This window comes from Neurospora hispaniola, assembly GCF_033458365.1.
Source record: "Neurospora hispaniola strain FGSC 10403 chromosome Unknown B0T23scaffold_3, whole genome shotgun sequence".
Classification (NCBI taxonomy): Eukaryota; Fungi; Ascomycota; class Sordariomycetes; order Sordariales; family Sordariaceae; genus Neurospora; species Neurospora hispaniola.
In genome coordinates this window covers 1636070-1662341 of record NW_026944408.1, presented here as the reverse complement: position 1 = coordinate 1662341, position 26272 = coordinate 1636070, and the positions used below count along the sequence as shown (strand labels likewise).

General features: G+C 53.2%; 5 protein-coding genes across 5 annotated transcripts; 2 read left to right on the top strand and 3 right to left on the bottom strand.

Moving 5' to 3' along the window:
* Positions 1 to 1234: 1234 nt before the first annotated feature.
* Positions 1235 to 6077, bottom strand: B0T23DRAFT_109455 (uncharacterized protein). Its single transcript, XM_062831840.1, has 2 exons — positions 2615 to 6077; positions 1235 to 2554 (listed from the first exon to the last, which is right to left on the bottom strand). Exons 1-2 carry the CDS (start codon positions 5929 to 5931, stop codon positions 1288 to 1290), a joined length of 4584 nt encoding a protein of 1527 aa, XP_062693917.1. The 5' UTR covers positions 5932 to 6077; the 3' UTR covers positions 1235 to 1287.
* Positions 6078 to 8479: 2402 nt separating this feature from the next.
* Positions 8480 to 10945, top strand: B0T23DRAFT_314254 (5-methyltetrahydropteroyltriglutamate-homocysteine methyltransferase; the record flags this gene model as incomplete). Its single annotated transcript, XM_062834791.1, has 3 exons — positions 8480 to 8508; positions 8579 to 8780; positions 8867 to 10945. The coding sequence occupies 3 exons, from the start codon at positions 8480 to 8482 to the stop codon at positions 10943 to 10945; spliced, it is 2310 nt and encodes a 769-aa protein (XP_062693916.1).
* A 1774-nt stretch (positions 10946 to 12719) lies between these two features.
* B0T23DRAFT_427489 (armadillo-type protein) lies at positions 12720 to 15520 on the bottom strand (the record flags this gene model as incomplete). Its single annotated transcript, XM_062840066.1, has 5 exons — positions 12720 to 13177; positions 13236 to 13827; positions 13875 to 14153; positions 14213 to 15358; positions 15503 to 15520. 5 exons carry the CDS (start codon positions 15518 to 15520, stop codon positions 12720 to 12722), a joined length of 2493 nt encoding a protein of 830 aa, XP_062693915.1.
* A 5929-nt stretch (positions 15521 to 21449) lies between these two features.
* B0T23DRAFT_109339 (uncharacterized protein) lies at positions 21450 to 22049 on the bottom strand. Its single transcript, XM_062831839.1, has one exon. It carries the CDS (start codon positions 21958 to 21960, stop codon positions 21652 to 21654), a length of 309 nt encoding a protein of 102 aa, XP_062693914.1. The 5' UTR covers positions 21961 to 22049; the 3' UTR covers positions 21450 to 21651.
* A 1783-nt stretch (positions 22050 to 23832) lies between these two features.
* On the top strand, positions 23833 to 24868 carry B0T23DRAFT_109291 (uncharacterized protein). Its single transcript, XM_062831838.1, has one exon. The coding sequence runs from the start codon at positions 24179 to 24181 to the stop codon at positions 24722 to 24724; it is 546 nt and encodes a 181-aa protein (XP_062693913.1). The 5' UTR covers positions 23833 to 24178; the 3' UTR covers positions 24725 to 24868.
* The last annotated feature ends 1404 nt before the right edge of the window (positions 24869 to 26272 follow it).

Genomic DNA, 26272 nt, shown 5'->3' with positions numbered 1-26272 from the left:
AAAACTCAAATTGGAACTGATTATTTCACTTTCCAGAGATACTGAACTTCATCAGCTTCCAAAACTCGGGAAAACGGTAGGTACAGTTCATCTGATCCATCCCCACGCAATCAATCCACTTCTTCAATACCTCTCTCTATAGCAACCACATCCATATCTTCTCTTTCCCCCACCTCTTCCAACACAATCCTCAACAATCAAGCCCAAATTAGAAAACAAACCGATCGATCTTCAAAAGATGAGTGATAAATCAGGGGAAAAAAACAACCTAGAACGGTGTCGAAAAAAAAAAAGATGAGAAAAAAGGAAGGAAAAAAACATACAACACCTGGGATTCGCTGGTCGTCACCGACCCAACTACTAGTCAGGCCCTCACTGGCTTATCTATGGGAGAGCGGACGGGATCCCGAGTTTTCCAATGGGTATGGTCGTATGTGATTTTGAGCAGTAACAGGAGGTATTATATTATCCAGAATCAGCTCAGAGGTATATGTATGTAATGAGATGGGTTGAGTGAGGGATACAGTGGTTGTGTTGTGATGGTGGTAGATGAAACTTGTTGGGTCATTTCGAGTTCCGCCGTTCGATGTTGAGGCAAGCATTTCACAAAACCTTACTCATAGAGCTCACTTGCGCCCAAGTCGGGTCCGTTGCAATACAAACTTAGGTGCGAACAAACATGATCAAATACACTGGATTCAACTAATCTGCAAAAGAAAAAAAAGGGAATAAGTCCTCGATCGACAGACACTATACGGCGTCTCGATAACCAAAGAGATTAGAACTTGAACAAGTCCAATGTCCTGAAGTAGGTAAAGGTAGAGGTGGATGTAGATAAACCGAGACTCGACTCGATGCGTGCCCTGTGCCAATCGAGTTCGTGTGTGAATGTGTTCCATGTGTACGTGTCTGTGTGTGCCTGCGTGTGCGTCTGTCTTCTCCATCCATATTCTTGTGTCTTCCCAACCACCCTTGTTCCAGTCTCCCTCCCTCTCTCCGTCTTCCTTTTCTCCTTGCAACCATCCGCCTTCACTGCACAAAATCTCCGGTCTCTTTCTGTCCATCCAACATTTTTGTTTCATACAACGCCTTCTGCGTAACCATCCACCATGCGCGTCCCCAACCACCTCCATACCATACCTTCTCCTTCTTCCTACATCCTTTCTACCTGACCTGACCTGACACAGCAGCAAGCTAGTACAACTGTACCACCACCGCTCGCATCCGAGCCGCATGAACCCCTAACTCCCGCATGACCATCTTCCCATTGCCACATACGCCACTGGTCTAAGACAACGCCTCAATGCTAGAGCACTGTAGACATCGCTTAGTCGAGCACCCGGCCGGCAACAGCAGCTTGGCTCTTGTCCTTCGTCTGCGTCTTCTTGAGAGCCCTGCCGGCTTGGATCTCTCCAAGGAGGCCAGCGGGTCTTCCAGCAGGAAGAGAGGGAGCAGGAGCACCACCAGGAGGAGGGGGTGGCGGGGGAGGAACGGCACCAGGAGCCGGAGGGGGACCGGGAGGAGGGGCGGGGGAGGAGCAGCAGGGGCTCCGGACTCAGGCATAGGCGGAGGAGGAGGAGGCGGCGGGGGAGCACCACCGCTGGGAGCAGGAGGAGGACCCGGGGGAGGGGGCGGAGGAGGAGGAGGAGAACCAGCAGAGGGCTCCACTGGGGCCGGAGGAGGGGGAGGCGAGCTAGGGGAGCTCACAACCGGAGGAGTGCTTGCAGTAGGCTTGTCACCGGTGGCGGATAGGGGACGAGGAGGCGCCATGGTACCAAAGAGAATGGAGGCAAGCGCAGCGGCGCTATTGCCGCCCGGTCTGCCCTCGTCATCGGAGTCCTCATCGTCCGAGCCCTTCTCTGAGCCCCAGTCATCATCATCATCATCGTTGGGACGACGTCTGCTAGGCATTACACCACTAATAGCATCGCTAATACCGCTGACAGCACCACTAACAGCGCTGCTAACAGCAGCAGCTGGCGCGGCGGCTGCCTGCGTCATGCGGTGAAACGGGTTAGTCGAGACATCGGCCTGCGGAGGAGGCGAAGCGACTGGTGCAGCAACCGAAGAAGTAGATGCTTCAGAGGACTGGGACATCATTTTGAAGTACGGGTTGCGACTCTCCCTCTCGGCGTTGGGGCTAGTCGTAACGATCTGGGGAGGCGAGGCCACAGACGCCGGGGCAGGAGGAGGGGGAGAGTTGGGCTCCTGCTCGTGAGTGCCGACTTGGCTACCACCAACAGTAGGAGTAGACGCCTGGGGAGTGATTTGCTCCGGGCCCTCGTCGTCGGAAGAAGAGCTGTCTTCATCGTCGATCGCTTCGAGTTGCTTGCGGAGCTCCTCTTCACGCTTACGGGCGGCCTCGATTTCGGCACGGCGAGCAGCCAACTGGGCCTCCTTTTCCTTAGCCTCAGCCATAGCAGCCTTCTTCTTACGCTTCTCCTCTTCCTTCTTCAGCTTGCCCAGACGGACTTGCTCTTCCAGGGCCTTGAGACGAGCGTCAGCTTCCGCACGTTCCTTGGCAAGTTCGTCTTCTTGGGCCTTGGCGCTTTCCCTGTAAAACATCATTAGTCGCAGTGTAAATGCAAACGCGTCAATGTAGACAGTGACTTACTCCAGCTCACGAGTTTCACGCTCCTGCTCCTCGCGCTCACGTTCCAGGCGTTCTTCCTCAGCCTTCTTAGCGGCAGCCTCTTCGTCGCGTCTATCATCAGCCTTACCGGCCTTTCTGCTCGGGGGCGGAGGGGGCGGGCGAGAATCGGCCTTGGGAGATGCGACAGGCGCAGGCCCGCCCTCCTCTTCAGCCAGTTTCGCTTGTCTTTCGGCCTCACGACGAGCATCTTCCTCTTCGGCCTGACGCCGCTTCTCAGCTCGCTCAGCCCTTTCGCGCTCAGCTCGCTGAGCGGCAGTCTCACCCGGCTTACCGGGAGCCTTGAGTCCGAGAGCAGCAAGGCGCTCAGCCATGCGCTGCTCGGCCTGCTGCTTGATGAAGGCAGCGCGCTCCTCTGGTGTCTTGTAGGAAGAGTAAGAACCGCCGCCAGCAGTGGAAGCCGGGGTAGATGTCCGCGAAATCGACGGGGAAGGGGTTTCTACGCGGGCAGAAACGGGGGCCTCAGCCTTGACAGGTTCCTGGGTGGCCTTACGGCCGCCCTGGCGGTCCTGAGACCGAATGCGAGCGGCCCGGCTTTCCCGCTGAAGATCGAAGATGAAGTCTCTGACCTCGTCCTCCACGCCAAGGGCATCCTCCCAGCGACGCTTCTCGTGTTCAGAGGTGGAATCCGCAGCACCCTCCTTGAGACTATCTTCAATACCCTTGGCGAATTCGCGGACGCTATCTTCAACGTCCCTGACCATGCGCTCGTTGTTCTCTTTTTCGGTCTTGATTTTGATGTTCTCATCTTCCAAGCGCTTGGGGGCATCGGCATCATCATCACCGATATCGATCTTCTTGCCCATCAAGGCAGCTGTCCGCTGCTGCATCATGGCCTTCGCACGGGCCTTGATTCTGTCGGACTCGGTGACCATACCACCCGGACCAGTACCGACAATAGCGGCGGCGCTGTTAGGATGAGCCTTGGCATCCTTGAGGCGGAAGAGCTCAAGTCTGGCGTCGGCAATGGCCTTCTCAGTCTTCCGAACCTGGGACGCAAGCTCTGGAATTCTGTCAGTAAGCTGCTGCAGCTGGCGTTTGAGTGCGCGTCTCTCGGCGTCAGAGTCGGCGCTCATCAGCTGGGCATCTGGATGATTGTCAATGTCCTCCTGGATTCTTCGGATACGGCGGTATAGTTCATCGGCCTCGCGCCGGTCGCGTCTGTCAAGAATGTCGTCCTCCTCCATGTTCTTCTCATCGTTGAAATCCATGGCATCAAGAAGTACCTGCTTCTCCTTGATCTTCTTGCGAAGTTGCTCAATAGTTAGGTCATCACCGGAGTTACTGGCCGCCGGAGATTCGGGACGAGGAGACGTGCCCATGCGACGGCGCGCGCTGGAGCGATACCCCACCTCCTCATCGTTGTTCTTGAACACGGTAGCATCCTTGCGGTTGGCCCCAGTGTTCTTGAAAGAGTGGCCTTTAAGATAGCTGACGCCGGTCTTCTGGGGCAGCAACGAGGCCCCAGTATTTTTGCGGAGCTCGGATTCCTGATGAAGCATGTTTTTGACCATACCAATAGACGCACTGAGGTTTCTCGCAGACGGAGGAACAAGCTCAGGAGGAAGCTGGTTAGGAATAGGGTAGCCGTTAAGCTTGCGGTAAATCAGATGCATAGCCACCGCAAATTCATCCAAATCCAGGCGGCCCTTGTTTCCATTGTCGGCGAGGGTCCAAATGCGCTCAAGATCAGGCTTGTCCAAGCCACTTTGGCCAAAGATCTCAATAGCAGCATCGCCAGCGATGAAACCTTTGTTCAGACCATCCCAAGCCCGGAACAGAGCATCGTACCTCGTCTTCTCGTCCTTGGTGATGGCCCAGGGGATGACGGCATTACCTTGAAGTCCGGCCGTAGTATAATTCCGCTGTTCACGTCCCAGTTGAGGCATCATGCGAGCCTGGAGCGCATCGATGAGAGGCAATCCGGTGGCAGGCGTATTGACCAGTCCCCATTGTCCAGGCATTCCAGTGGGCTGAGAGTTGAGAGGAGCAACCATGCCGCCAGGGCCAGCGTTAGGCGACAGACTTGAGCCAAATCCGGTCGGCATGGGAGGCATGGGAGGCATAGGACCGGCGTAGCCAGTTGGCTGGGGGTTCATTCCCGGGAATCCAGTCTGCTGGGGTTGAAGGCCCTGGTTCTGACCCATGAAACCGGTTTGCTGAGCAGGAAAACCAGTCATCTGCGCCTGGAGAATCGCCGAGTTTGACGGCTGGGGCTGGGGCTGTTGAATGGTCGGAACGGCCGCCGCATTCTGCTGCGTAGCAAAGCTGGGGGCGTTAGATGCCGGGGCAGAGCTAGAGCCCGCATCGTCGGTGATACTGAAGTTGATGATGTCCACCATGCTCGAAACCTCATTCTTGATATGATCAGGTAGGACGCTAGGAAGTGCCTTGCCAGTGATCTTGAGGTTGCAAAGGTACATGGCCAGGGCAAACTCGGGGAAGTGTAGCTGCCCAGATCTTGTGGTATCCGCCAATGTCCAGATTTGTGATAGCGAGTCTCCATCCAGCTTCGACCGCAGAAGAAGATCCCTCGCCTTTTCACCCGACATGGTAGTCTGTCCATCTCCCACAGCCGACTTGAAAAGCGTCTCGAACCTGGCCTGGTCATGCGCCGTGATGAAAGACAGGCGGATGTTGGGGATCTTGACAGTGTTGGTCTTCTGCTCGGCCCTCCGTCCCTTGCCCCCAGCCGTCTGGAAAGAGGCGGCCATCTCAGAAAAGCCCGTAGCCTGGGGCTTCACGGGCGGAGGAGGGGCGATGCCACCCTGGGCGGTCGGGGCAGGCTGTTGAGCCGGCGCTTGAATCTGTACGGATGGGAACCCAGTCGGCTGGGGTTGCTGAATCGATGGTTGCTGCTGCTGGAACGACTGCTGTTGCTGGAACTGCTGGGGAATTGCTGGGACAGGAGGCATGCCGGTTTGGAACGGCTGCTGTTGGGGCGCTTGGGGCTGGAAGCCAGTAGCCTGAGGCTGGAAACCGGTGAACTGTTGCTGAAGCTGAGGCTGTTGCTGGGGGGCCTGCAACCCCGGGTATCCCGTGAACTGCTGCTGGAGCGGCTGCTGTTGTTGCTGACCATAGCCGGTCGGTTGTGGACCAAAGCCGGTAGGTTGGGGAGCGAACCCGGTCGGCTGCGGCGCAAACCCGGTCGGCTGAGGCTGCATCGGGCCCTGTTGGCCAAACGGACTCGGGGCGCCGTATTGTTGCTGTTGCTGCTGCGGCTGCTGGCCGGGACGAAGGCTGTTGGCGCCCCCGAGGAAGGCATTCGAGTTCGAGTACATGATGGGCGGCTCCTCCTCGTGTATATTACTAAATGCAATTCGATGGCCCTGGTGTCGGGTCTAGGAGTCTCGGACGAGGAAGAGAGGGGCTTGGGGCTGCGGAAACGGACGCAGCAACACCTGATACACGACGAGGGGAAAAGGGGGTTCAAGGAGCGGAGAGGCAACTGGCGAAAGAGAGGCAGCAAGCTCCTCTTGGTCGGCAGTCACGGAATGGGGGTGACGAGTAGTTGAATTAGAGTAGTGATTATGGTGTAGATAGACAAGATGTAAATGCCAAGTATGGAATGCGATGCGCCGTGGAAGCGCTCGTGTGATGACGACGACGACGACGACAGCACTTGCGGCGGTCGGGTGTTGTTGTTGTTGCGTGTGTCAGGGTCAGGGTGGTCAGTGTCAAGTGTCCAGCGTCGGGCAGGCAAATCAGTGCGGTGAATCGATGTCACTCCCCAACCAACCTAAACACCAAGGACTGGACCACCACGCCCCGTTCCTTGGTTGGAGCCACTGCAGTTGGAAGCGGGAACTAATAACATGGAAAATGAGCAAATGGAGCTGGAATACCATATGGCCCGTCCAATGGATGCTCTCCATTGCTTCTCTTTTGCTCCACCTTTTCCATGCTCACGGCAGGCAAAGAAGCAACAGCGAAGCTTCCCTGTATGTACTATGTACTGCGATAGTAGACTTCAGGAACGGGCGGACTGGGCTCGCTAGTAAGGTGCTTGGACCACTCTAGCTACATATGTATGATCCGTGCTCGGGCCGCTTCGCTTCCACGTGACAGTTTCTTTCACTTCCCCTGAGCACAGGCCACATGAAAGAATGAAGCTTCAACTACTGAAAGAAGCTTGGGCCAGCTTGACTTCTTCAACGTCGACGCCTCCAGGCCGAATCTCCCCTAGCTGCCAAGACCCGAATCCATCGGCCGAGAGCAACGTCGGGGGCTGGCCTGTGCGGCCGAATGGAGCTCCCCAGACTATCGGCTGCTCGGTCACAAAATTTTCCAGACAAGCATTGAGGTCCCCGCGCGTTCCCTCCCGCCGCCGCTCCGTTCAATGGGCAAAAATAGCATGGTCGTCCTGGCTTTCTGCACGGAGTCGGGCTCCTCACCACCCTCACCACACCTCATCGCAATGGATTCCGACCTGAAGCTGCAGAGGATGACTCCTTTTATTCCCAGCTCCAGCCAGCCCGGTGGAGACAAGGCCGGTCACATCATCGCTTCGATGGATAGCGTTTGCGTGTCATTTTGATATGACCGTACCAGGACGTCGTGTACATGGTGTAAAAGTCCAGAGTCGCCGATCACAGTTTTCATTGGGCCTGTGGTCCCTGAGTGGTGCTGATGCGGGCAAAAATCGGAGCACTACCTACAGCTGGCATGATGGCGTCCAGTGAGTCTGTCCCTTTTTAACTGGCAAACAATCAGAAGCTTCACAAAAGCGTCGAAAGATTTGTGGGTTGCGGCAACATGCGCCCCACGCCAGTACCCCCGCCTCCTGGTCCCTGATGCTGCGAGTGCAAAGATTTGAGTTTGGCGCGCCATTGGCGACTGAGACGGTAACCCCTTGCCCAGTACGACCCAGGCCCCTGGTGAGCCCCGCGATGTTCATTGTAGCTCGAGTAAGGTATGTAGCCCACAATCGCCCGCAACAATCATCAACAGATAGACACCCCTCATTGCCAATTTGAAACTTTAGTTTTTTTGAGCGCTGCGCGAGAAGCAGTGTATGTACGGAGTTTCGTACGGAGGCATGGAGATTGTTGGAGTCTCAATGGGTCAATGGGGGGCGAGATTGACCAGCGCCGAGTCGTTGTTCGCCTCCTGGGGCTCGCTCGCATGTGCAGAGAAGTGCAGAGCTGCAGAACTGCAGATGCTAGAGGCACAGCAAGCATCAAATTCAAACCAGTCAATGCCATCCCATGTCGCGCTACCCCGCCGACAAAAGAACACATCAAAAAATCTAGACAATGCCAAAATGCCCATCCTCCATTGAGATCTGCCAGCTGTCAGTCCGCGTGCATTTTGTTGAGCTGTTCCGTCCATAGCATTCATTGTTCGTGAGAAAATCCGGCCAAAGAGAGGCGAGGAGAGCTTGAGCTTAGTAGGGTGGGCGCCATGAGTGGAAGAGTGAGCCCCACACCGATCACGGCCTCCAGCTGTCCACGCCCAGGCTCCCCAATTCCTCCCAAGGCGGGCCAAGGTCCGAAAATCAGACTAGGTCACCGCACTCGAACCCCCCCCCCTCCCCGGTCTTCCACCCATCCAATCCGGTCAACCAGCCCACTTTGACTCGCGCTTCCTCCTCTCGTCTCTCTGGCTGCTTCCCTCTCAGATCTCCCCCTCCACTTCCTCGCTCGGTCCCCTCACATAAATAAACTCGGACCTTCCCCTCTCTCTTTCTCAGAAACTCCCTCCACCATTCCTCCATCCATCCTGTCCTCTTTTCCCCCTCGCCCATTTTTGCTCTTTGTCCCAAGAGCAGTCGCGAGGTCCTTTCTATACCCCCCTAATCTCCGTTTGTTCACACAATCACACATCACAATGGTCCAGTCATCGGTTCTGGGTTTCCCGTAAGTTGCTCCGGCTGCTATCCATCACACCAATTGGCTCTGAACCGACATCGCTAACATCATGCTTCAGCCGCATGGGTGTCCTTCGTGACCTCAAGAAGGCTAACGAGGCTTACTGGGCTGACAAGATCTCCCAGGAGGCTCTCCTCGCCGAGGGTAAGAGGCTCCGTCTCGCCCACTGGAAGATCCAGAAGGATGCCGGTGTCGACATCATCCCCTCCAACGACTTCGCTCACTATGACCACGTCCTCGACCACATCCAGCTCTTCAATGTACGTTGGCCTCTAACTACAAGCAGCTCCACCCCCATCTCCACTTCCTGGGATTGCGTCAACTAACTGGCCCCACTCTCTACTAGGCTGTTCCCGAGCGTTACACTTCCCAGAAGCTCTCCCCTCTCGATGAGTACTTCGCCATGGGCCGTGGCCACCAGAAGGGTGGTGTCGATGTCCCCGCCCTCGAGATGGTTAAGTGGTTTGACTCCAACTACCACTACGTCAAGCCCACTCTCCAGGACAACCAGACCTTCTCCCTCGCCAAGGACCCCAAGCCCGTCCGCGAGTTCCTCGAGGCCAAGGAGGCTGGTTTCCAGACCCGCCCCGTCCTTGTCGGCCCCGTCTCCTTCCTTGCTCTTGGCAAGGCTGACCGTGGCTCCTCCGTCGACCCCATCACCCTCCTCGACAAGCTTGTCCCTGTCTACGTCGAGCTCCTGAAGCAGCTCAAGGCCGCTGGTGCCGAGTCTGTCCAGATTGACGAGCCCGTCCTCGTCTTCGATCTCCGCCCCGAGGTCAAGGCTGCCTTCAAGCCCGCCTATGAGGCCATTGCCGCCGCTGGTGATGCCGTCCCCAAGGTCATTGTTGCCACTTACTTCGGTGACATCGTCCACAACTTCGACGTTCTCCCCGCTTTCTCCGGCGCTGCTGGTCTCCACGTCGACCTTGTCCGCAACCCCGAGCAGCTTGAGCCTGTCCTCAAGCAGCTCGGCCCTAACCAGATCCTCTCTGCCGGTGTTGTCGATGGCCGCAACATCTGGAAGAACGACTTCGCCAAGTCGCTCGAGATCCTCCAGACTGCCGTCAAGGCCCTTGGCCCTGAGCGCGTCATCGTCGCCACCTCCAGCTCCCTCATCCACACTCCCCACACCCTCGCCAGCGAGAAGAAGCTCCCCTCTGATGTCTACGAGTGGTTCTCTTTCGCCGTCGAGAAGGTCAAGGAGGTTGCTACCCTCGCCAAGGCTGTGACCGAGCCCGATGCCGTCAAGGCTGAGCTTGAGGCCAACGCTGCTGCCATCAAGGCCCGCACTGACTCCAAGCGCACCAACGACCCCGCTGTCAAGGAGCGCCAGGCCCAGGTTACCCCTGAGCAGCACAACCGCAAGGCCCCCTTCAACACTCGCTACGCCGAGCAGAAGAAGCACCTTTCTCTCCCTCTCTTCCCCACCACCACCATCGGCTCTTTCCCCCAGACCTCCGAGATCCGTGTCCAGCGTAACAAGTTCACCAAGGGTGAGATCTCCGCCGAGGAGTACGAGCGCTTCATTGAGAAGGAGATTGAGCTCGCCGTCAAGATCCAGGATGAGCTCGACCTCGATGTCTACGTTCACGGTGAGCCCGAGCGTAACGACATGGTTCAGTACTTCGGTGAGCGCCTCAACGGCTACGTCTTCACCACCCACGCCTGGGTCCAGTCTTATGGCTCCCGCTGCGTCCGTCCCCCCATCATTGTCGGTGATATCTCTCGCCCCGCTCCCATGACCGTCAAGGAGTCCAAGTACGCTGCCTCTATCTCCAAGAAGCCCATGAAGGGCATGCTTACTGGCCCCGTTACCTGCCTCCGGTGGTCTTTCCCCCGTGTCGATGTTCACCAGTCCGTCCAGTGCCAGCAGCTCGCTCTGGCTCTCCGCGACGAGGTTGTCGACCTTGAGAAGAACGGCATCTACGTCATCCAGGTCGATGAGCCTGCCCTCCGTGAGGGTCTCCCTCTCCGTAAGGGTCAGGAGCGTGAAGCCTACCTCAAGTGGGCTGTCGACTCCTTCAAGCTCGCCACCGCTGGCGTCGAGAACTCCACTCAGATTCACTCTCACTTCTGCTACTCTGAGTTCCAGGACTTCTTCCACGCCATCGCTGCCCTTGATGCCGATGTCCTCTCCATCGAGAACTCCAAGTCCGATGCCAAGCTCCTCAAGGTCTTCATTGACGAGGAGTACCCCCGCCACATCGGCCCTGGTGTCTACGACATCCACTCTCCTCGTGTCCCCACCCTTGAGGAGTTCAAGCAGCGCATCGAGGAGATGCTTGCTTACCTCAAGCCTGAGCAGCTCTGGATCAACCCCGACTGCGGTCTTAAGACCCGCAAGTGGGATGAGGTCAAGGGTGCCCTCTCCCACATGGTTGAGGCCGCCAAGTACTTCCGTGAGAAGTATGCCAACAAGGCTTAAAGAGTCTTCTCAACTCGACAAACATGCATCTCATATGATGGGGTGCGTGACGTGCTTTTAATTTTTCCGGGTTTTTCTTCAACAGCATTAGCATTCACAGAGGCGGTCAAGGGTTCACTTCACGGATTTACGTTACAAATTATGGGAAAATGATCATGATACCTCCAAAAGCGCCACTTCAACTCGGCGTTCGATACCACAGGGACAAGGGGAAAAACCGGATTTATGATTTCAACAGAGCATTAGCATTTATGAGACGGGGTTGCCGCCATCTCAACACGGCGTTTGAGGGTATAAAAATTGAAAAGGAGACGTGGAACAGGCATGGATACTTCTCATATACCATCGGGACGCTTTTTGCGTTTAATTTATAGAAATGAAAAGGAATGGAGTTTACCAAACCATCATCTGCTGCCATTGCCTGATTTCTGACAATGATAATTCGGATGTGTGTGATGAAAACTTTTGGACCACCAGCTCAGCTAAATGATGTGAACATCCGGCGGTATTTCTTTCTCTTTTTTTTTTTTCCCTCCCAACCACAAAGCCGTCATACTACCGAATTCTCTTCTTTACGGTGGGACGGGTAGAAGAGTATCCTCACTAGATTCTATGAGAGTAAGAGATCTGGTGATGGCTTCCAACAAATGTTTTCTCGCTTGCATGTATCTAGATGACTATGTCCTGATTTATTTTGCAGTCGTTTTCTCTCATGTAGTTTGTTACATACTAATTGTGAATACGGCCGGCCGGCCGATAGATACATATAAATACAAATAAGAAGTATACCGGGCTCAAAAGAAGAAGTCCGTCCGGGAAGGTAATAATGTTTTCAAATTCATGGTGGAAACATATTTCACAGACGCAAAACCAGACCCGGGCAAAATAGTAACGAACGAGATTTCTGCTTTACTTTGCTAGCGTTATAAGGCATATCATATCGACAGTTGATGTTGACGGTTTTATTAGTTCAGTGACCCTCAGAACCTTCGGTAGACAGTAGTACAGTAGACAACCTACCTACCTGCCTACCCATCAGCCCATCTCCCTTTGCAATTCAAACTTGGTTGAATCAAAGTTCAAGTTAAAATTGATGTATGCCGGAATTATATAAACGAATAACAACATTGTGTAAAAAAAAACCTTCGTTTCAACGGAACAAAACAAAAAACACAAAACAACGCCGCCTTGTGATTCGTGTCGTTGGTTGACCATGAGTAGTATAGAGATACCAAATACCAAAACAAGCAAGATTTCGCTTTCTCGTTTCTCGTTTCTCGCTTCTCGCTGGCCCACCCTTCTTGCCTCCTGTTCCAGCCCCTTATGTATTTCCGTGATCCGGGGTACGTAACGTGCCTGTCCTATGTTGGTATCCTTGAATACCTAACCGACCGAAATACTATAGTAGTTGAGAGTCTCAGGAGCCAGTGATAGATAAGTGAGAAACACCATTCAACTGGCTTCGTCGTCATCATCAATCCAACCAGACCAATATATTCTTTTTGTACTCGTCACGGTCAATCCCCTTGATTCATGTGCGCCGCATCTGCCTATTTTATGCTCTGAACCCTTATACCGGCCTCCAACCTGCAGCTGTGTTCATCGCAAGTAATGGCGGTGTAATGTTATGTGCTTGAAAACAAGATCGAATAGACTTCGACCCTCCTCGCGGTCCTAGTGTTGCTTGGCTCTTCATCATGTTGCCTTGCAAGTCGCCAAGTCGCAAACAGCCTTTGAAGTGCACGCCACGCTTCAAAAGACCTACATCGCTTCATTAAGCATTCTCGTGGATATGCAGCTGCGCAAAGGCATTCGTGGCGTCCAGCCTCCCGTTGACGTTGACCTCAAGCAGCGACTGTTTTCCATTGTTTCCGTTTCCATCAGCGCTTCCAATAGGACTGGTAGTGTTGGTGCTAGAGGTCATTCCCAGGTCCAGCGGGCTGTTGGGCTCGGATCCTCCATCAGGCGTCGGAAGGGCTGAGGAAATGTGGAGAGAAGGCGATGCCGGGTCTAGCGACGGGGGCGCACTGCTGCTATTTTTGACAAGCTCCTCCTTCTCGTCAATGTCCTTCCTGAGCTCGTTGATAATGCCTTGGAATCTCTTGAGGGCATTTCTCTGTCTCTCGTCTAGTCCCTTGTGATTCTTGAGCAGCTCGTTGATCTTAGGCTCGAGCGTGTCGATGAAAAATTGCTGTTCTTCATTACTGAACGTGGAGTGTTTGACGAGTTTCTCTGTTCATGTGTTAGCTATGTTTCGGTGAGCACCGGGGGAGCTCGGATATCAACATACGAATCACATAGTTGGCAAAGTGATCCAGCATAAGGAACCGAAGAAAAGAGTCGGGTGACTGATGGTCGGAAGAATACCCCCCCACACCATCCTGCGGACTGAAGAACATGTCCCTGATACGGCGAACGTCCTCCGGGGTGCCATAATTGATGCACTTCTCCACCACGTTCGAGGCGTGTTTGTGTGTCGAGAGAGTGATCGTCTGGGACATGACTGCAGCAATCATGCGGGCGCGGTCTTCTGGTTTCCCGGCTTCGATAATGTGCTGGGCAACGTAGTTTCCATACGCATCAGTGATCAAGGTGTGAGCACCCTTGTGCAACTCAGACACAAGATAGAGCCTGTCCTCTTCGTTCCCGTGCTCCAAAGCTCTCTGGATGACTCTGCAAGCGTACTGGTTCAGTGCCAGTTCCATCACCTTGCCCGGCCCTCTGAAAGAGTCGTAGATGAATCCAATCTCATCTCGGGGTAGGAGCTTGATGATCATTTGAATGACGTGGTTTCCCTCCTGAGATTTGTTGAGTTTATCGACGTGGTCTTTCAGCTCGTTGACAAGCTCCACTTGGTAGCGGCGAAAGATGTTGTCGAGGGCCTATGTGAATTAGCTCTAGCTTCCTAACATCAAGAGGATGAACCCACCTTCTGGACAACCCGGCAGCCGTACTTGTTCTCCGAAAGTCGCAACATGTTTTTCTTGATTATGCTCGCCATGCTGGTTTTTTGCTCCTGCGTGCCGTGTTCGAAAAACTTTTGCACAACGTAATTGCCGTATACGTCGGTCATGAGAGGCATCAGCTCCTCCATGAGCTCTCTCCAAACTTCCGCCTTTTCTTCGCTACTAGCAGACTGCAGTTTGTCCTGAATGAACCTGGAACCGGCGCGATCGGCAGCGAAGTCCGCAATCGAACCATAGATTTGCTTATTCAGGGTTAGTGTTTCGCTCCAGGCAGCACAAGTTCCATGGAAGAGAGCCTTACCTTCAGATCCCATTTCTGCGGGGCATTGCGGGTGTTCAAGTATTCACGCAGTTTCCCGCTCTGCATGCTTCCAGAACTCATCGCACCCATTGCCAAGCCAGATGTTGGCAAAGAAGGATTCGGATATGCCCCGGCCATTCCCAGGTTATGGGCCAGGTTGTACATTTGCAATTGCTGTTGGAGGGTCACGGTGTCGAAAGGCAGATTCGTAGTAGGCTGAGGCTGCTGAATGAAGGACTGTGTGCTGGCTCGACGATCGATGTTCGTGGGGCTTGAGAACTCGCGCCTAGAAGGTGTCTGTGAAAAATTCGAGCGGGACTGTTGAGCACCTGTGTGATTCCCAAAGCCGTTCGCGTTATAGCCGGTTTGGAACCCGTTGCCAGCTTGGAATCCGTTGCCAGATTGAAATCCGTTGCCAGTTTGAAATCCGTTACCAGTCTGGAATCCATTGCCAGATCCATTTTCCCAAGCCGTCGGACTTGCGGGCGTGAATGGCCGGGCAGAGGCGGTCACAGTATGTGACGAGTTGCTCCAGAGGTTCGAAGAAAACATTGGGCGATCGGTATCCGTTACCTCTGCCTGTTTTCTCGCTAGCCATGGAACATTCGTCTGCGCTGCATCCAAATCTCCAACGCTGGCTCGGTTGTTCTGCCAGTTCACGGAAAGATTTGAAGAGTCGGCGACAACCGATGATCGATGCGAGTGTTGTGCCGTGTACGGTGTCAAACCAAGTCCTTGCCGCTCCGCCGGTTCGGAAGGACCCGATGATGCGATGTTGAAGCCGCCTACGCTCAAGCGCTCACTCGCATGCTCCATACCACCAAACCCGTTATCGTGCGAGGGGCGTCTCATAGAGGAGTTAATTCCATCGAGCCGATAGGCAAGACCGGAGGGTACCGAGGTCCTGGGAGACGAGCCGTTCGTTCCATTGCGAGTGTGTGCCGTTTGGTTAGAGTAAGAGTAAGACCAATCGTTAGAGCCACTGGAAGTGCTTGGGGGCCGGTCGCCGACCTCAGCCGAAGCATTGGGCATGGACCATATTTTGAAATCAACGTCGAAACTGTGCCTTTGCGGTTGATTATGCAGGTTGTTCTCGGGGCGGTAAGGCGGGAAGCCACGTGGAGCTCGGCCACGACCCATGTTGGGCTGGATTGCCGATGGTTAGCTGAGCCCTTTGGATGTTGAAATCAGGTGGGCAACGTGGTGAATAGGGCCACTGCCATATGGACAGATGATGGAAATTATGGGAAGCATTGGGTAACTTGCGAAATGTGAGACGAGTGAGCTTACCGAAGTGTTAGGAGACATGATGCGATCTGGAGTCTTGTCGTCTCAACAAGAACGTGTTCGAATCACACTGCGGGGAGGTAGAGGACGAAGATGATACTTGGCGAGACGTGATGACTCGGCTGAGGCTACTGAAGGATGAGGATCTGTTGGGTTGAGTTGAGGGCTTTGGTGATTCCAGTCTTACTGGTACTGGCGGAAGCAGCTGATAGGGCGGTGGGTTCGGTCGTGGGCGTATGTAACTGGGCACCCACGAGATGATTAGGGTATCGAAGGGGTCGATTATTGCTCTGTTGGCGAATTATGGCTTGGTAGGTGAAACCTCGAGTGGGCTATCAAGTACAACGTCTGACTCTGGTACGAAGTATGTGGCATATGTGCTGTATCAGACGGATGAGCGTAAGTTGATGGTCATATGGTAGCTGAATAGGCTCATGATGCTTGATAGTTGATGGTGACATGGAAGGGGAATTGTTTTGATATAGGGAAGATGAGACGAGCCCAGAGATTATTTGGCAGGGCAGGAAGGGCTCTTATCCTTGAGCGATCGGAATAGTAGCGGAAATTCGGATTGTGCAAGCATAGGTACTTAAGCATGATGAAGACAGAGTGCATATCAAATGCAAAGGCTTGGGCTGCGGTTTACGGATCGGAGCCTTGATCCGACTTGCAGGACGATAGGAAAGTCTGGAAGTAGATAATACAACCGAGGAAGTACCTTTAGGGCAAGGGCATGCGGCTACCGTGTTTGGACATTGTGATCGAACCTTAGGGGCGCGGCCGCCAGTGGCAGGTCACAGAAGGAGGATGGCGTGGGAGTAACGGAATAAGTTGTGAATGGTAACAGAAAAGAAGATGCGTGTCATGATCTGTGAAAATCTGGCACGGATACACGAAAAGGCGGGGCGATGAGAAGGAGACACAAGAAAATAAGAATGGCGCAGGATGGGGCGAACCCAAGAGCAACTACTGCCCTTGAACCCCTCACTTGACGTCGCGCAGTCTTGACACTGGCATCCGGACTCGGGGGGGTCGAGACTGGGTCCCGGCACTGGACGGGACTACCGGGGGGAAGCGGAGCAACCTACGCCGATGGGAGGTGGCCGGTAGTCGTCGGGAGTGGGGATGGGCAGCGGCGGCGGGGAGTGACGACGTTTCCTCCTCCTTGACAGGAGAAACTGTGGGGAGCGGGGGAACTTTTGCACTTACCATAGGCCGAGGGACCATCCAAAAGTTGTGGTGTATATGACACCTCTCTCAGTCGTGGTCGGAGGGGGTAATTCTGGACAAGAAGGAGAGAAACCGGTGTCTGAACGAAGGCGTCGGGCGCTGCTGTTGAGCAGAACACCCGAATGTTTATAAAACAGATCCCCCCTTCCAAATGAGACTGTTTGGCAACGGAGTGGATGCAATCTCAGACGTACAAATCTGAAAAACCGGGGTAGGCAGCAAGGGTACGTGGTTGCGGTTGCCGGTCCAGGCCAGGGTGGTAGGTAGGTAGGTACCTTGATGACAGGAAGGCCAAAATTGTATGTCCAGAGCGACGGGCCTAGGTGAGCCCGACCGCTGTTGGCGAGAATGTAGCGACCTGAAGGGAAGATGGAACCGTATGTGTGGACGAGTGGGTGTCGACCAGAAAGGAGAATGAAGGATTAATCAGGGCATGGATCGATGTGCTTTATAGGCAAGGGAAGTAGAAGAATAGGTACGAGGAAGAGGGAACAGCCCCAGGGCGGCGGGCACAGGAAGAACAGGATGGACGGAACTAAGGCGGCGTATGCAGCGTGGCCGACCGGCTTGCGGAATGGAATAAAGCCAGCTTGGTGTGGTTGTGCGTGCCCTTGGTGCAGCAACAGCAGCAGCAGCAGCAGCAGGGCCCTGGAGGTATGTTTCGGGGTTTTTATGTATATGTTCCTTGAGGTTCTCTTCACCTGGCCTGGCTGTACGTACGTTAGTTAGGTGTGAAGTGTGCTGGGCCTGGTGGACGGTAGGTGTTGGTGAGGCGGGCGTCGTCCGGACCTGGCGCGGAGGGATGAACCAGGGTGGAGGTGTGGTGGTCTGCACGCAGGCAATGTGGGGGGATCGCCCAAGATATAGGGAGAGCCCCGTTACGGCTGCACTTTTGTTTCGTCACGGTCCAATTGTGTTTGATGGTCCCAGGGAAAAGCAGTGCTCGTGCCTGGTCAAGTGCCGGGAATGATACACGCCAGGGATACACGGGGTTTTGCCCTGAAAATCAACCTATTTTTGTTACGTTTTTATATGTAGCTATGCTATGTACCAACCTAACGGCGGACATCCAACAGAAAGTCGGTTGAATGCCAGGCTTGGTCCAACTTTTCCCTTGTGTCGTGCTTTGCTGGTGGCGGAGCCTGCGCGCTCGGCATAAAGCAGGCCATGAACAGTGGCAAGTCGAGAATTTCTTGTACAAACCCATCCAGACGTAGCTGATGATAGCACCTTGGCACCAAGTCGAGTTCCTGCCCAGGTAGTGCCCGCATGGATGTCGAGAAATACCTACGGGCAGGATGGAAGTCTTGTAGGTGCAGTCGGCTTGGTGGTTTGGTGGTGTTTTCGGTTAGTGCCGACAGTGGACTTTTAGCTCCCTTGTTACAGCTAGGTTACAGGGTTCGATGGGGCTTCGAGCGGATGTCCGTGCCTGGCAATCTTCCTTGATCCATGCAGCGAGCTCGAGTCTGTCGACAGAATCCAACAACAGCGTCAGGCGGCGGTCCACCGGATCTTGGGACGCAAAACTTGATGAAGCCGGCACCGATGGGCTATCTTGTGTGATCATGACGCCTCTGTTGTTTGTGCGGCCACCATTAAGAATTTGCGCCCGCTATAGAAAAAAGCTCTTCGATGGCTAACGAACCCGAAATCTACATAGTATGTGTCGTGGGGCGCATCTGGTCTACAGTCCAGTACTGGTTTGTTTGTTAGCTCGAGACCTCGTGTCAACTTTCCTATGCGTTTCCATGGCTAACTAATGCATAATCTTACTATGGATACGCCATCTCTCACATTCAAGATACTAAATCAAATCCAGCTAATGCCTACAAAATAATCAGTATAAGCTTTGGGACTATTCGAAATAGGTTTCGTCTAGTACACTATATATATTACACTACTACCTAGGAGTATCTAGTGTACCAAGCTAACAAACAAACCAGTATCGGTCTGTATATCTACACTAGAGGTAGTATCGAGTGTCCCGTACAGGCACGAGAGAGACGACATGACCTCGACAGCGCGAGGCTGGGAAAATGACCACAGAAACTGGTGTACTTTCTGATACTAAAGACCTTGTCCCAGGTGAGCCTGTTCTAGATGGCCACTCTTGTGTTGAGGGAATCGCTCGTGCTTGCTTTCCGGGTCTACAGAACATCTATCCCGATAGGGTGGGACGGTTGGACAGCCTTAGGCGTTAGAGGTGAGTTGTTGGTCGCTGGCACAGTTATTTTGGTATTGACAAAAGTACTTTAAAAGTCAGCACATCTTTCGTGTTATAGAAAGGTTGCATGAGTACACTTGCGCAATTGACTGAGATCAGCCAGGTTCCTCCCTCTACCGACTTTCGAAACGCGTGTGCCGCTGCTGAAGCGACAAGCTGGATGTCGCGAGCGGATCGTTTTCTCTTCGCTAATGAAATCAAAGGGGGGGAGGGGGGTCCCGTCTTGCAGGACTGTAGACCAGCAGGTAACCGAAGCCGTCCGGCTTGGTGACACCGCGACAATGCTGCGTTACAACATTCTACGTGATGGTACGCCTCAGCCGTTTTCCTGCCTACCCAAGGAGTGCCGCTCTATTGACGAGTTGAGGGAATTTTTATGACGGGCTGCTTTGATTTGCGAAGAATGAAGAGAGGTTTGCTTACGTTGCCATTGGTGTTGATGCTGGTGCTTTGTTGGGAAATACTGAGGAGTTACAATGCTGTCACCGACGTTGGTTCAAATAGTGACTATCGCCTTTCGTGTTTTTTTTTTTTTTTTTTTTTTTTTTTTTTTTTTTTTTTTTTTCCCTTCGAACTCGCGGCAGTCTGCGTGATGTTTGCAGATGCGTCGCTAGTGTTCTTTTAGCGCTCAGCTCTAAAGTATCCGTCATGTTTGCTATATCTCGCCAGGGTCAAGGTACAAGTGTTGTCGATGTCGTCCAGTGTATGATAATGTCAGCTCTTGAATAAAGCGATAGTTTTACTGACCAGCTGCGGGTTGGTTTACAACGGCAAAGACATGGATGAAAAACCAACGACAATAATGTACAAGTATACGAAATATTGTGCCTCTCCAGGTATGATATAATATTGGCAGTGATTACTGCTGCTGATGCACTGACGATTGTCAAATTCTCAGTCACTATCTATCTCTAAGTCGGCCGAGCAATGATCGCAGATGCCTGTAGGCGATTGATGGAACATCTCCCCATACCCAAAACGGACGATTGAAAGCAATGGCAATCAGGAGCCTAGGCTTACATAAAAGCCAAGTTGATATCGGCCGGCCAGGCGCGGCTGACTAGGGTAGTCTAGATCCAGGCGTCGACAGTGTCTTGTAACTACTTGTAGGTATGTTACCTACATATTGAGCAGGATCTGGCATGAAGATAACGAAATGTCTCTTGACATGCAGTTACAGCATATTCCGTGATGACTGTTGTGCCATGCGGGACTGGCTGCCGGTCCTCAGAGGCGGTCACCCTTAACCATTCGATGGTATGAAAGGGAAACGCCGTTGAAAGACACCAAGAGATTGCCCTATGCTCCCAAAGATCACATATACGCAGTAGTAGGCGACGAGGTACATAAAACATTGCGTCCCAAAGGGTAAAGCAAGGGATGAGGGGTTGCTCTCAAGGTTTCGTCGTTGGAGGGAATGCCCTTTGTCTGTTCTTACCACCAACTCCGCTAAGATCAAGGGGCGGTAAAAGATCAAGAGTTATGTGAAAGGTGCATGTCTCGCCCCTATCCCCAACATGCAGACTGGGGTTCTCGTTACCAGTTTGCTGTTTCAAAAAAAAAGGGCGTCGTTTGTGACACCCGCTGGTTTCGATTCGGACAGGAAAAACAAAACGGCCTCGGGCACCAACCGGGCTGTGAGGAGAAATGGTACAATCTCAGTACGTACGGGAGCCCTGGAATCTGCATGCAATGTGCGTATCGCTGTCAGGCCATTGTTGTAAATAGACCGGTCCATGATTGCCGTCTGGTCCGCTCGTGGTTCCTTATGTTTTCGCATCATTGTTATTCCGTCATAGAACACAGTTAGTCAGAGCAGAAGCTTGGGGAAAATGGCAGGATGCGCTATGATGGTCCTTGGGTATGTTGAGGTTGGCAATGTCTCAGGTTGCGCAACTCGGCAAAGCCCGCAAGAATGGCGTATGTACATCATTGAGAGTGATCGCTCATCGGGAGTGCAAGATATGGTTTGTCGATCGATATGCGTGTGGATGCTGTGGTTGGCACTGGGCTGAACCAGGGCAAGTGCCTTGAATCGTTGTCAGTATAACCCCAACTCTCTCTTGCCAGGGATTGAAACTGAAAGATTCGTAGACCCTCCTCCGCATCAGTGGCCGATGCCAACAAGCAGTTGTTCGAATCGACAAAGCTAACCGCACCCGCCCTTTGCGACACCTTTTTCCGCCACCCCTGGCGTCAGCACTCGGTTGCGAACAACTCTCCTCCGGCTCCAAACTGAGCTCCAACTCGCTACTAACGATCACTGGTGTGAAGGTACGCACAGCGAGTCGCATAGTAGGAGATTCAAGGGAGTACGTGAAGCAGAAACACCCCTTCCTATCGTCATCGCATCGACGGTTTTTGGAGGCCGAATCGATATGGTTCGCCACGTTTCAAAGGGAACCTGGGCGTTGGTGCCAGACCAACCAACGTATCGCTTGCGCAAACCAACCCAAATTGCACCTTCTGGAATCGATATCCCACCTAGACGAGCCATGTCACGTATCCAACTCGGACCGGAAAGAAGGGTACGGCGTACTTTGATATGACTGGAAACATGGCATCAGTACACCCAACTGCTCATGTGACTAGAAGCGTTTGCCTTGTTGCCCCGGTACATGAACTTTTCCCGTCTCACAAAAGGAAAGTGGCAATATCCAAGTGGTCTGGGAGGATATTGTTGTCTTGAACGTTCCAGTCACTGACCTTTGAGACGGTCGCCTGCAGTCAAAAGGCCGTCTGCCTGACAATCTGCTCCAACAACTGCAGTAGGACAGCATGTCGTTAGGGTGCCAAGCGGCTCCGGGGCCGGCAGCGGGGATCTGACAGGGCAAAGACAGCCGATGGTGTTTCCATTCCATTTGATTTGCCGGACCTTGCCAGTGTTTTGGTTGTTGCGGTCCCAAGTCCTCCTAACCATACTGCGCTCGAGAGCGCCGGCCAGCCAACCTAACTCTGTGTGGAGACGAGAATACGGCAAAAAGTGATCGCAGGAACACTTGTTCATGGTGAGAAAAGCAAACCGCCAAGGCTCGGGCGCCAGTGCTGCCTTCAGACAGAGCAGGACCACTTCAACAATCTTCAGGTTTGACAAAGTGAGACAGATATCGGGGCTTTGAAGAAGCGTTTGTCATACCAAGCAGTATGGCAATCACTAACTGACAACAGGACCTCAGTGACCCCAAGTCAACCAAAGGCGAATCGCCAAAGATGCCGTCGGCTTGTCCATATTGAGTGTCGTGTGGCTCGCCAGATAAAGTACGTCGAGATGCGGGGGATTGGCAAAGAAAGACTGATGATTGGATGTCGCAGTACCGCGAAGCTGCAGCCTTCGTTAGGTACGATTTCGTGATTGGAAGGGCGCCTGTTCGTCGGCATCAACCGAGCGTTGAGTGGGCTCTGGAGATTGGGAATCGTGGCAAGCACGATTGAAGCGGTGCTGTGATGCAAGTGCGTCAAAAAGGACTGGAGTTGGTGGCGTGTTGAAGAGAACTTGAATCGATCCTATCGTTTTCGACTGTAGTGCAGGAAGGAAGCGATACGCCGAGCAGAAACTAGAGTGAGAAACTAAAGACTGAAAGGTAGGATCGGAAAACTCGTCGAGGTGACGAGAAAGGGCAAACAAGCACCTGACAGATTTCTTGACGAATCAATGTTTTGCTTAAGTACCTCTAGTATCTTTGCAGCAGAGGAAGGCGTTTGCAACTGCCCTAGCAGACCCAACAAAACGGAACTGAAATGGAGGTCAGCAACTTAACGAAAACGCGTGTCGATAAGACAGGACATGTCTCGGTTCTATTGCGTCTTGCTCTCTCCCTCGGTTGAACTCCATCTTCGGACTTGATGAAGCCAATGCACTGGAATTGTGACGAGACATTGACAGCCCTCTTCACAGCCAGGCGAGCGCCCTCATCTCAGCACAATGCGGCACACATTGATTGATTGCAATGGGGATGCATTGTGCATTGTCATGCAATCTTGGGGAGAGCCGAATCGAGCACAGGCCATGGTTCCTTGATGGTTCGGTTCCCTTTCCATTTTCCAAAAATTCCAAAAGTGGCCCCTCCACACCCTGGTGCCCTGATTCCAAAAACAGAAGGCTAGGTGGGTCCTTAGCGGCAATCACAAATTGGACCCGCCCTTATCGACCATTGGACACGGTCATTGGACAGCTGCTGGGATTGGGCGGGGCCGTCATCCCAATCTCGAAAGCGAATGGAGCGCGAACGGCGTGCTCTGGTTGGCGCCCTGGACGAGCTTTTGAGCGGCCCCTGCTTTGATATGCAGGTCAAAAAAGAGCCCGTTCCACTTTGGGGATAGCTCCTTTTCTTTCCCCAGCTCCCCCTGACGGATGGAGCCCTGCGAGCCCACACGCGAGCTCCGTTGCGACCACTCAAGCACACTCGAGCCAAACGGCCAGGGCAGGATGGCACCCAGTGACCCAGGAGAGCCAGGAGTTGGGGCGTGGGAGTGTGCCGGGATGGAGTCTGGCAGGGGGGTTGTGCTTCGTTAAGGCCTTCTGGACCGCTCGCCCGTCTTGTCGCTCACAGGTCGCTCTCTTGAACCGGCCGGGTCCTTCTTCTCCTCTTTCGCTTTCCCCCCAACCCAACTCCTCCATCTCAACTTCTTCAACAACCAAACACCATACCATTGTCGGCGTCAACGGTCTAGGGGACTGCTGCTCTTTGTCATTCTTTTTCCAACAAAACCCATTCTTTCCTTCACAACCCCTTGGTTTCGACTTCACTCTCTTAGTCGACTCCGTCCAGTCTTTTTTCCCTTTTCACGCAGATCCCCACCGACCACGACGCTGTTTGGACAAACCGGTATATCTTGGGTAGATTCTTGGTACGGCCATCCCTTGCGTGCGTCTCCGGACAGAAGCCCCTGAGCCCCTGAACCCTCGAGTCCCAAACGTCACCATAGAGTTTCTTCACATAGCAGTCCAGGAATGGCAGGAGACTATGGAGAACACCAAGATTCGCGGCGCGCCCACAACCACGAGACGAAGGGACCAGTTGCTGACAGTTTTGGCTTACTACAGATCCAGAATCCCGACATATCCATCGTTTATAGGTAGCTTTTGGAGAAGCATTATCGAGTGCCGCGACCAATCTCACACCGACGACATTCGTTCTACCAGGCGTACATATACTCGTACAGCACACTCATACACCACATACCACCACATATAAGCTACACTCTTTACATACACAAACGTCCAAATGGAGTCACTTAGAAGCTTTGCTCGCCGCACCGTCGATGATGAGTCGTCCAAGGACCACATTGTCAACCTAATGATCGCCCTCCTTGCGCTCGTCTTTTGCGCCCTTCTGTCAGTCACCATTCTCCTGCTCCTCAAGAGAATCAAGCAAAAGACGCCCGGGCACAGCGAGGGTCTTCCTCAGTACCGCGACGACCAAAAGCATTCCAGTAATCACCGACGTCTAACGATCTCGACCGGGCCCGGCGCCCCCCGGTCCAGCGTCATTGTCTTCAAGGATGGACAGCCCATGCTGGCCAACCCTGCTTCCCCTCCTCACTCGCCCGACAACGTTCCCGAAATCCACATTACGTTCCCGGATGAGCAGGATGACCAAGGCCGCCGCCGCAGCGGTCGTGTCCTGGTTGTCAGACTTGGAGAGTCGACCATTGGCCTCGAACCCCGCCAGGATGAGCAGCTCCCCGCGTACGAGAAGGAAAGCAACTCGCAGTTTGTCTCGGTCGATATCGAGAAGATCGGCGGCCTCAAGGAGAAGGAGTACCGTTAAAGTGTAGATATAAACGGCACAAGTTGATGAAAAAGAAACAAGACCGACCTGGCAAATTGAAGAGCTTGCTGTGCTCCTTTCTTTCTTTTCGGCACATGAGGCTTCTGTTGGGGTTCGCTGTTGCATTGATGACTTTTTCAAGTTTCGGAGTTTCAAGGCGTGTACAGGAAACATAGGACACTACCGCACGGCGAGAGCTGTTTACTTCTTTCTACATTTCAAAAAGGGAACAAGGTCTGATTCCGCGCGCTGGACGAGGCTTGCCCGCCAGAGGGGCGTTCGAAAGAGATGGGACAACACATCAGGGGAGAGGCAGGCCTGAAGCATCACAGCACATGTTGGTTCTCCTGGGCGCCCCTGTACATTGTGCACATATTAGCCACGCCGCAACTTGGGCCCCGCACTCTTGACTTGGGAGGTTCTCTGTTGATGGATCTTGTGGGAAAGAAAGCGGGTAGTCTCAATTGCGACGTATTTTGTCATTGGGAAAGCGAGAAGTTGGAAAGAGTGGTTGACATGGCTACCTCTTTTTGCCTTGTGCATGCATCATCGCTATTCTAGTATTGTGTAATTTCTATTCGAAGCTCTGTCACTTGGCCGAGTTTGTTAACGTCTCCTTTGTTTAACCGCCATAGAGATGATATTAAGATCAGGACCACTAGAGAAAAAAAGGCTCACAAAACACAGCCATGAAGGGTTCTCATTTTCTTGTATATAGTTTTTCATCAGTCTCGGACGGCCTTTCATAAATATACCCTACTCTGCCTCCGCAAAAGACAGACTTTGATGAAGCTGAAACATCTGATGACAGCTTCATCCATGTTTTTTTTTTTTTTTTTTTTTTTTTTTTCTTTCTTTGGCTCGACCCAACAGATCCTGCACGGCCAGGGACCGATCACCAGAAGACTGGAGATGCTTTAGGATGGAAAGCATTAAAGGGTTAGGGTTGAAGCTGTGATGCTACGTAACACATGTCCGCCTTCGGGAACGACCTCACGACTCGCAAAGGCGTCGGCCGGTGAAGTGTGGGGAAACTGTCGCAGCACAAGTCAAGACCGTGACGGGATTGACATTTGGATCCCAGAATGCTTCAAGCTTCTGCAGGAGACCTGAATACCTAATTTATGCAATTGAGGGAACTTGCCAACTTTGTTCCACAACAGCAATGGACGCGTTCGTCCTTTTTATGTCGTGAATACACACGCTTATTTCCACCATACATATCTCTCGTGATTGGAGCTTCCTGCATCTCATCATCGACGGCTCCACGTTCGTCTCTTTGATCCATTGGCATTTCCCCAAACAACCCCACAATCCCCAACGCAGTCGGCAGTGAGATAACCGACACCGACACTCTTTTGCGGCCTTACCATCACCGGCCGGGACGTGGGACTTAATCCCTCGCTCGTGCCGATATTATCCTCACCTTTTTTTCTTTTCTTTGGACCGGACAAGAATCCCGCTGACTACAACTCTGTGGTGGTCCCTCAAGCGTTCCTCCTTCCCCGGGCTTCCGAGTCGATCCCTCTCCGTTCGCCGCCACGATGC